An 11,436-nucleotide genomic window follows, 5' to 3' on the forward strand; every position below is an offset into this window, starting at 1 on the left:
CCAACAGACTACATAAAGCTGTCCTGACAGATTACAAAAAGCTGTCCCGACAGACTACATAAAGATGTCCCGACAGACTACATAAAGCTGTCCTGACAGACTACATAAAGCTGTCCCGACAGACTACATAAAGCTGTCCCAACAGACTACATAAAGCTGTCCCAACAGACTACATAAAGATGTCCCGACAGACTACATAAAGCTGTCCCGACAGACTACATAAAGATGTCCCGACAGACTACATAAAGCTGTCCCAACAGACTACATAAAGCTGTCCTGACAGATTACATAAAGCTGTCCCGACAGACTACATAATGATGTCCCGACAGACTACATAAAGCAGTCCCGACAGACTACATAAAGATGTCCCGACAGACTACATAAAGCTGTCCCAACAGACTACATAAAGCTGTCCCAACAGACTACATAAAGCTGTCCCGACAGACTACATAAAGCTGTCCCAACAGACTACATAAAGCTGTCCCGACAGACTACATAAAGCTGTTCCAAGACTACATAAAGCTGTTCCAACAGACTACATAAAGCTGTCCCGACAGATTGCATAAAGCTGTCCCAACAGACTACATAAAGTTGTCCCAACAGACTGTCCCAACAGACTACATAAAGCTGTTCCAAGACTACATAAAGCTGTTCCAACAGACTACATAAAGCAGTCCCAACAGACTACATAAAGCTGTCCCAACAGACTGTCCCAACAGACTACATAAAGCTGTCCTGACAGACTGTCCCAACAGACTGTCCCAACAGACTACATAAAGCTGTCCCAACAGACTACATAAAGCAATCCCAACAGACTACATAAAGCTGTCCCAACAGACTGTCCCAACAGACTACATAAAGCTGTCCCGACAGACTGTCCCAACAGACTGTCCCAACAGACTACATAAAGCTGTCCCAACAGACTGTCCCAACAGACTACATAAAGCTGTCCCAACAGACTGTCCCAACAGCGGATATTTTCCTTTCAGTAACATGGAGTGAATCCTCCACCTGTCTATCATCGGAGCCTCGTCTGGCGAAACAATTAATTCAGCTTCATTTATTGTCTTTAAAAAAACACACAGCTGATATGGCTGACTTGCTTAAACAAATGTGGTTTCTACTGACTCCTTGTGGATTTGTGTAAGTCGATAAAGACCCGCATTGTCTTTCAATAATAGCAGAAGCCAACAAAGTTGTGACTTTTGAACCGTACACAAACATTAGTGTCACGATCGTCGTATGAAGGGGACCAATACATTCTTAGAATACATTCTTCTTTATTTCAGGAAGAACACAAAGAACACTTATTAAACAAAACAAACGTGCCGCTATGATAACGAGTGCAGCCACAGGCAACTACAGACAATCGACAATAACCCACAAAATACCCAAAGAAGATGGCTGCCTAAATATGGTTCCCAATCAGAGACAACGATAAACACCTGCCTCTAATTGAGAACCAATCTAGGCAACCATAGACCAACATAAACACCTAGATGAAAACAACCCCATAAATCTACAAAAAACCCTAGACAGTACAAACACCCTAGAATAAGACAAAAACGCACATAACACCCATGTCACACCCTGACCTAACCAAAATAAAGAAAGAAAACAAAGAATACTAAGGTCAGGGCGTGACAATTAGGCTGTTACGTTTATGTTCAGTGAATTTATAAATGTTTGTTGTTATATCATTGTCACTTAGCTCTAAGTATAAGCAAGTGCAAGCAAACGAGCTGCGACAAGGTAGGCCTATTTGTTCAGCACTTTCAAAATGGACGACAGAAATTCAGACAGATGTCAGTTCAGATAAATTCAGCCTTAACTTTACTCTTCTTTAAGTCACCATAAAGACAGAGAGAGAAGCGGTTAGCCTACCATTTTTGGATTGTATTAGACCTATGTGGTCGAAAAAGGAAGGAAAATACAAAACCACTTATATAGACAATATACCGATGTACAGACAAGACATTGCGTAAACAAAAACAACCTCTCAGGAAAATCAACAGGAATTACATGGTTCTATTAGTGAACTTTTTGCTGAAAAAATACTGTATATTTCAATGGGAAGAGACTGTCACTGGCAAACATGGTTCCAGACCCAACATCATCATATAGTATCCCCTCCTCATGGTTCCAGACCCAACATCATCATATAGTATCCTCTCCTCATGGTTCCAGACCCAACATCATTATATAGTATCCCCTCCTCATGGTTCCAGACCCAACAACATTATATAGTATCCCCTCCCAATGGTTCCAGACCCAACAACATTATATAGTATCCCCTCCTCATGGTTCCAGACCCAACATCATCATATAGTATCCTCTCCTCATGGTTCCAGACCCAACATCATCATATAGTATCCTCTCCTCATGGTTCCAGACCCAACAACATCATATAGTATCCCCTCCTCATGGTTCCAGACCCAACAACATTATATAGTATCCCCTCCCAATGGTTCCAGACCCAACAACAGTATATAGTATCCCCTCCTCATGGTTCCAGACCCAACATCATCACATAGTATCCCCTCCTCATGGTTCCAGACCCAACAACATTATATAGTATCCCTCCTCATGGTTCCAGACCCATCACATCCTCTCCTCATTATATAGTATCCTCATCATGGTTCCAGACCCAACATCATCATATAGTATCCTCTCCTCATGGTTCCAGACCCAACAACATCATATAGTATATGGTTCCAGACCCAACATCATCATATAGTATCCTCTCCTCATGGTTCCAGACCCAACAATCATATAGTACATGGTTCCAGACCCAACATCATCATATAGTATCCCTCCCATGGTTCCAGACCCAACAACATTATATAGTATCCTCTCCTCATGGTTCCAGACCCAACAACAGTATATAGTATCCTCTCCTCATGGTTCCAGACCCAACAACATTATATAGTATCCCTCCCAATGGTTCCAGACCCAACATCATCCAGACCCAACAACATTATATAGTATCCCCTCCTCATGGTTCCAGACCCAACAACAGTATATAGTATCCTCTCCTCATGGTTCCAGACCCAACAACATTGTATAGTATCCCCTCCTCATGGTTCCAGACCCAACAACATTATATAGTATCCCCTCCTCATGGTTCCAGACCCAACAACAGTATATAGTATCCTCTCCAGACCCAACAACAGTATATAGTATCCTCTCCTCATGGTTCCAGACCCAACAACATTATATAGTATCCTCTCCCAATGGTTCCAGACCCAACAACATTATATAGTATCCCCTCCTCATGGTTCCAGACCCAACAACATATATAGTATCCCATGGTTCCAGACCCAACAACATCCTCATGGTTCCAGACCCAACATCATCATATAGTATCCCCTCCTCATGGTTCCAGACCCAACAACATTATATAGTATCCCCTCCCAATGGTTCCAGACCCAACATCATTATATAGTATCCCTCCTCATGGTTCCAGACCCAACAACAACAGTATATAGTATCCTCTCCTCATGGTTCCAGACCCAACAACATTGTATAGTATCCTCCTTCATGGTTCCAGACCCAACCATCATATAGTATGGTTCCAGACCCAACAACATCATATAGTATCCTCTCCTCATGGTTCCAGACCCAACATCATCATATAGTATCCCTCCTCATGGTTCCAGACCCAACAACAGTATATAGTATCCCTCCTCATGGTTCCAGATCTAACAACATTCCAGACCCAACAACATCATATAGTATCCCCTCCTCATGGTTCCAGACCCAACACATATAGTATCCCCTCCTCATGGTTCCAGACCCAACATCATTATATAGTATCCTCCTCATGGTTCCTCATGGTTCCAGACCCAACAACATCATATAGTATCCCCTCCTCATGGTTCCAGACCCAACATCATTATATAGTACATGGTTCCAGACCCAACATCATTATATAGTATCACCTCCTCATGGTTCCAGACCCAACAACATTATATAGTATCCCCTCCTCATGGTTCCAGACCCAACAACATTATATAGTATCCCCTCCTCATGGTTCCAGACCCAACAACAGTATATAGTATCCCCTCCTCATGGTTCCAGACCCAACAACATATATAGTATTATGGTTCCAGACCCAACAACATTATATAGTATCCCCTCCTCATGGTTCCAGACCCAACATCAGTATATAGTATCCCCTCCTCATGGTTCCAGACCCAACAACATTATATAGTATCCCCTCCTCATGGTTCCAGACCCAACAACAGTATATAGTATCCCCTCCTCATGGTTCCAGACCCAACAACATTATATAGTATCCCCTCCTCATGGTTCCAGACCCAACAACATTATATAGTATCCCCTCCTCATGGTTCCAGACCCAACAACATCATATAGTATCCCCTCCTCATGGTTCCAGACCCAACATCATTATATAGTATCCCCTCCTCATGGTTCCAGACCCAACAACATTATATAGTATCCCCTCCTCATGGTTCCAGACCCAACATCATTATATAGTATCCCCTCCTCATGGTTCCAGACCCAACAACATTATATAGTATCCCCTCCTTATGGTTCCAGACCCAACAACATTATATAGTATCCCCTCCTCATGGTTCCAGACCCAACAACATCATATAGTATCCTCTCCTCATGGTTACAGACCCAACATCATCATATAGTATCCCCTCCTCATGGTTCCAGACCCAACAACAGTATATAGTATCCCCTCCTCATGGTTCCAGATCTAACAACATTATATAGTATCCCCTCCTCATGGTTCCAGACCCAACAACATTATATAGTATCCCCTCCTCATGGTTCCAGACCCAACAACATTATATAGTATCCCCTCCTCATGGTTACCAGACCCAACAACATTATATAGTATCCTCCTCCTTATGGTTCCAGACCCAACAACATTATATAGTATCCCCTCCTCATGGTTCCAGACCCAACAACATTATATAGTATCCCCTCCTCATGGTTCCAGACCCAACAACAGTATATATTATCCCCTCCTCATGGTTCCAGACCCAACAACAGTATATAGTATCCCCTCCTCGTGGAGAAAAGAACATGAGCTAATTATAATACGCAAAGTAAGCAAAACAGTGAAATCATTCTAACCTTTCCTAAAAGGATGAATAAGATACTAATGAGATAGACCTATATAAGCAATACAACAATTGAGATGTACAACCTATGGCATCAGGGAACGATGAGCAGATAAGAGGCCAGTCATAACAAGACATTAATGAGCGAGCTAGGACGGACATATTCAATTTAACTATTTGTTCAGTACTATTGAAATGTACAGCGACATGATTCAGCACATGGGCTGCTCTTACAGTATTCTCCCTGTACACCAAGTCAGAACCATAGGATAAATACCGGGGGCGTATACGCAGACAATGAAAGCTTTTACAATTTTCAATGATGACATTTCTCTAAAACAGGCTATAGGCTACATGTGCACCACCAAGTCAGAACAGTAGGCTAAGTTCTGAGGGGGAAAGGGACCAAATTATTAGGATGAGACACATGAGCTACTAACAGCTTACTACACAACATACACTTAGTATTACTTTCTTAGCTACAGTATACATATCTCCCTGGCATATTACATCATTTATGCACCAGTATACAATACATATTTTTGGACTAACTGTTGTTGTGCTGTGTTCACTTGAACAGGAAGGTGGAGCAGCGGTCCTTCTTGTTGGTAAACTTACTCAGGTCACACCCTGATCTGTTTCACCTGTCTTTGTGCTTGTCTCCACCCCCCTCCAGGTGTCGCCCATCTTCCCCATTATCCCCTGTGTATTTATACCTGTGTTCTGATGTCATAATTCAAGTCACACTGCATTATTTCATGCGCCAATTCATGTTGTTACTCCTATGACCGGAGAATGTTAAATATTCCTTGATATTAAAAAAGACTCAAGCCACTAATAAATAACGCAAGATTTTCAGAGTACTTTGCTATTGTCATTCATTGCAGCTGCAGTGCTGGTTGAGTGAACGGACCGGAGAAGAGGCATATTTTATCTCTTAGAAAAGTGTGGAACAAAGTGACAGTGCTGAATAACAACTTAAACATTAATTTACTCGTAGAAACAGCAACTATTTGCTGTATTCCTTGGGTCTCTCTCTAGTGATGGTTTTAAAGGTTTTGCTATTTCACGGAACCCGCTTTGCTGTTCATTCAAGGCTTATTTTATTTTACAGTCCACGGCTCGAGAAAGCTGTTCAGACAGGGGCAGCAGGGTAGCCTAGTGGTTAGAGCATTGGACTAGTAACCAAAAGGTTGCAAGTTCAAACCCCAAGCTGACAAGGTACAAATCTGTTGTTCTGCCCCTGAACAGGCAGTTAACCCACTGTTCCTAGGCTGTCATTAAAAATTAGAATTTCTTCTTAACTGACTTGCCTAGTAAAGGTAAAAAATAAATAAATAAAATAAATGAGATATCTGATTGGCCAGCGGTAGACCTATGGGTGCACTTGATTTGCTCTCTGTGCCTTCCGGGTAGGCAGAGTTTTACCGTCAGACACATGACAAAATGGGAAAAATATCCCTTCCCGGTTCTAGTTCCTCATTAATTATAATTCCTAATTCTACGGTTATAACTATCTCATGGATGGTAAATCCTGGCATCCATAGCTTTGTAAAGTGGTAACACTGCTCCAGACCCATCCGTTTTTCAAATCACAGGTTGCCCCTTTAAGCATGTTGAACAGCCAGAGGAATCATACAGGTTATGAGAAAAGAGGTTATGATGTTTTTACTAGGGGATAAAGAATCCCATTTACACTACACAATAGCCATAATAACACCTAGTTTGGACACACACACACACCTATTCACACACACACCTATTCTCACACACACACACACACACACACACACACACACACACACACACACACACACACACACACACACACACACACACACACACACACACAGGTAAAGGGAAATATCCAGGCTATGAGATTATACGAGTGGAAATCTAATAGCAGAAAAACAAGTAGCTGTTGTTTTATGGAAACTCAGAAACTCCCAGCAGCCTCTGTTGTGTTGAAAGGCTGTCACCGGCCCTGCAAGTAGACACACACTCTCACAAAGGACACACACACACCCTCATTCATGGGAAAATGGTGCACTGATTGCGGTTGAAAAAATATCCTACGACGCTTTTGTCAGTGTCATTACGCCTATTCATCATCATCAACAACAACTTAATCGTCACCTTTGTCATCATCATATTCATCATCCCCCACAATCATCATCCTCATTATCATCACCATCATCATTATATCCTCATCCTCATTATCATCATCTTCATCATCATTACATCATCATCATCATCATCATCATGCTGAATATATAGAACAGGGCTCTATAGTATGGAGTTACAGATGTATGTGTGTGAAAAATCTGACTCATAGACGGAATGTAAAGAGGATTTAGAAACCAGAAACGGCCCAGTCTACTGCAGACAGTGATTTGTGTAGGCTAGGTAGTACAGTACAACCCACTGCAGACAGTGAGTTGTGTAGGCTAGGTAGTACAGTACAACCCACTGCAGACAGTGAGTTGTGTAGGCTAGGTAGTACAGTACAACCCACTGCAGACAGTGAGTTGTGTAGGCTAGGTAGTACAGTACAACCCACTGCAGACAGTGTGTTGTGTACAACCCACTGCAGACTAGGTAGTACAGTACAACCCACTGCAGACAGTGAGTTGTGTAGGCTAGGTAGTACAGTACAACCCACTGCAGACAGTGAGTTGTGTAGGCTAGGTAGTACAGTACAACCCACTGCAGACAGTGAGTTGTGTAGGCTAGGTAGTACAGTACAACCCACTGCAGACAGTGAGTTGTGTAGGCTAGGTAGTACAGTACAACCCACTGCAGACAGTGAGTTGTGTAGGCTAGGTAGTACAGTACAACCCACTGCAGACAGTGAGTTGTGTAGGCTAGGTAGTACAGTACAACCCACTGCAGACAGTGATTTGTGTAGGTTAGGTAGTACAGTACAACCCACTGCAGACAGTGAGTTGTGTAGGCTAGGTAGTACAGTACAACCCACTGCAGACAGTGAGTTGTGTAGGCTAGGTAGTACAGTACAACCCACTGCAGACAGTGATTTGTGTAGGCTAGGTAGTACAGTACAACCCACTGCAGACAGTGAGTTGTGTAGGCTAGGTAGTACAGTACAACCCACTGCAGACAGTGAGTTGTGTAGGCTAGGTAGTACAGTACAACCCACTGCAGACAGTGAGTTGTGTAGGCTAGGTAGTACAGTACAACCCACTGCAGACAGTGAGTTGTGTAGGCTAGGTAGTACAGTACAACCCACTGCAGACAGTGATTTGTGTAGGCTAGGTAGTACAGTACAACCCACTGCAGACAGTGAGTTGTGTAGGCTAGGTAGTACAGTACAACCCTCTGGTTGATCACAGACTCTGCTACAACCTCTGCAGACAGTGATTTCTGTAGGCTAGGTAGTACAGTACACACTGCAGACACAGGTAGTACACAACCCTCTGGTTGATCACGACTCTGCTCTCTCTGCCTTTCTGTCTGACACACACACACAGCACACACACACACGCACACACACACACACACACACACACACACACACACACACACACACACACACACACACACACACACACACACACACACACACACACACACACACACACTCTCTCTCTCTCTTTCTCTTGCTCTCTATTTCTGTCTGTAGGACTCATGAAATGTGTTATGCAATAAAGTCAATGAAGTCAAGTCCCTGACTCAATGTCCTCTTACTCCCACTCTCTCCTCTTCCGCCCCTAACGGAGACGCACACTATAATACATGGTCAAAAATGTTTTTTTATTCATTTCAAAAATATATATTTCACATTAGATTGAGACCAATTGCACAACTTCTGCACATTTGGTAGGCTATTAGTAGTGTTCAAGTCCCTGGTGCAAATACTATTCACAGTCATATCTACATTTAGCAGAATGCATTTGTGGAAATCAAACATGATTGTTTTTCCTCGCTCCACACACCCTTATAAACCAGTCCAGTCTGTCTTTGGCTCCTTCACTGAATCTGACACTTCTCCAGCGGCTTGCCCGGCTTCCGTGTGGAGTCGGGGCCGAGGACTTGACGGAGATCTGTGCTGAAACTCGGCCGTCGAGCGAGCGGATACAGCGCCCCACACGGAGCCTTACAACCCGTGGCCTGGCTCCCTCTCCCGGCCGCTCTGCACTCTTTCAGCGCCTGGTACGACCGAATCGAAACTTTGCGGTGCTGCGACGGACTAGTTTCCGTTGGCAACCCGCCCCGTTTAGCCAGAGCCTCGAATACCTCCTCCAGATTAGTGCGGTCTTTGGCGGAGGTCTCGAAGTAGGCGCAGTCCTCACCGAGGGCTCGGAGCACCTCTGCCCGGGAAAGTACTCTCTCCGCTGGGGACAAGTCCACCTTGTTAGCGCAGACTACCGTGGGGACCCGTGCGCTCTGGCCCGGCCTGGTGGGCTTGAGGAGCTTGGTTTTGGCCGCGAGGATCTCAGTGCGCAGGGCACACACCTCCTCGAACGAGCTCCGGTCGTCCAGGGTGAAGACCAGAAGGAATATGTCACCTATACAAAACACATGAGGAGACCGAAATATTATAGCCTATATTTTCATTATAGCCTACATTGTCATATTCTCATTAGCAATTTGAACTGAAGTTCATTCTGGGATAAATATTATATTATATTATGTTTTATTATATTCTATATTCTATTCTATCCATAACTTATACGTCCATATACACATTTATATTCTCTCTCATCGTTTATAAAGCAAGCATGTCCACTTTTACGCACACCACATCTACGCGGAGAGAGAGACTTATTCATTTGTAAGCATTTACATCTTTAACACTGCGATAACAACTGTTGAGGCACCTCCAGCACGCTCCAACATAGAGACCATGATAAGGACTCCCGTTATTGCCTACATCCCCGTTACGCACCGGTTAGTATGGAGAGCCTGCGTTTCGCCGGGAAGCTCCTCTCTCCGGAGGCGTCAAGTACGTCGATCTGATACGTCTCCCCGCGGATGTGGAACATTTTCCGGAGGAAATCCTCGGAGGTGGGCTGGTACTCCTCCACGAAGCCGTCCCAGAGGTACCGTCGCAAGATTGAAGTCTTGCCCACCCGGGGCGCACCCAGAACCACGATGCGCCTGCAGTTCTGCGGCTTGGTGGAGCTCAGCGGGTCCTGCGGAGAGTCCTGGGCGAGTCTTGGGTCGTCCTCGCCGAACCGAATCTGCCCCTGGAGAACCAGAGCAGATAGCTGGTCCAGTGGCGACCTCTTGCAAGAGTGGCCATCGGAGGGAGGTGGAAGCCAGCTAGCTGTGCTTTGGGACCGCACCAACCTCCCCTTCTTTTCCTGGTGCTTCCACTGAGACGTGACCATTTTAAGGAAACCCATGCTGGCTTTGAGCCCCGGTGAGTTCAGGTGCTGGGTTACGTTTTTGTATGCCAGCAGGACCTTGGAGGAGCCGGGGCTCAGGGCTCTGGTCCCGGGGAACTGAGAAGGTTCAGCCCGCTGATGGGCGACGGGCATGTTGGTTGTGGTGGTCGGTGAGCAAGTGGATGGGTTACCTTTTACCTCCATAATGTTGTCTCACTTAAGCGGTATGTAAAATGTAGCCTGTAATAGCATGTAGGGCAGTGTGGATGCCTGGGTGGATCCTGTAATATTCCAACCTGTAGGGCAGTGTGGATGCCTGGGTGGATCCTGTAATATTCCAACCTGTGAGGTTTGGACACTACATGTGGTCCTCGTGACACCTGTGTGTTTGCGCACATCTAGTCTGGGTGGTACAGAAACAGATGCATTTTGGTGTTGTTTTTATACCCATGCACGCGCCTGGCTCGTCCGCGTCACACGGCATGGGTCATCTGCTCGTCTCTCTCAACAGCTAGTTGCCAGAACTGCTGATTGACAGAAGCGGAGAGATTGTTATGTTCTCCTGGAGGACACCGGAGTGTTCGGCGATTATGGAACAATGGAAGCGGCCAGTTCTACTGCAATGTGGACCGCCAAGACAGGCACTCTGAGGGTTTTGCGAACGCTGTGGTGGTTGGATAAATTGAGGCTATGGGAGATTGTGATGATCTGGTGTTCTTTAATTAAATATCAACATACAAAGAAGCCATATGTATGTGTTTACCAACTGCTGGCACACTGTGACACATCTGGCCTTTAGCCTTTTGTATGAGCTGAAATAAGCCTTACAAGCCTATTCACTATTGGCGAGATCAATTACATTTTCTTTCCTTTTCGTTAAATTTTGGGATTAAATATTCCAACAAATAAAGACCTAATGTATTGAGGAACAAAACATGAGAGCATCGGAAATTCTCATTCGGCGCTGTTGGATTTAATTGTTGTCCGAC

At 44.6% G+C, this 11,436-nt stretch overlaps 1 protein-coding gene across 1 annotated transcript; it reads right to left on the reverse strand.

The window, feature by feature from the left end:
• Positions 1-8,870: 8,870 nt before the first annotated feature.
• LOC135533627 (GTP-binding protein Rhes-like) lies at positions 8,871-10,667 on the reverse strand. The gene is made up of 2 exons (XM_064960916.1): positions 10,006-10,667; positions 8,871-9,625 (listed from the first exon to the last, which is right to left on the reverse strand). The coding sequence occupies exons 1-2, from the start codon at positions 10,649-10,651 to the stop codon at positions 9,087-9,089; spliced, it is 1,185 nt and encodes a 394-aa protein (XP_064816988.1). The 5' UTR covers positions 10,652-10,667; the 3' UTR covers positions 8,871-9,086.
• Positions 10,668-11,436: the final 769 nt, after the last annotated feature.

The sequence above is a fragment of the Oncorhynchus masou genome, unplaced genomic scaffold (assembly GCF_036934945.1).
Source record: "Oncorhynchus masou masou isolate Uvic2021 unplaced genomic scaffold, UVic_Omas_1.1 unplaced_scaffold_2532, whole genome shotgun sequence".
Classification (NCBI taxonomy): Eukaryota; Metazoa; Chordata; class Actinopteri; order Salmoniformes; family Salmonidae; genus Oncorhynchus; species Oncorhynchus masou.

Bases quoted from the DNA above. Each gene is read 5' to 3' on its own strand.
- LOC135533627 (XM_064960916.1), bottom strand. From the start codon at position 10,651: ATGGAGGTAAAAGGTAACCCATCCACTTGCTCACCGACCACCACAACC. The intron at 9,626-10,005 runs GTGCGTAACGGG...TGTTTTGTATAG, and splicing joins CAGGCTCTCCATACTAACCG to GTGACATATTCCTTCTGGTC.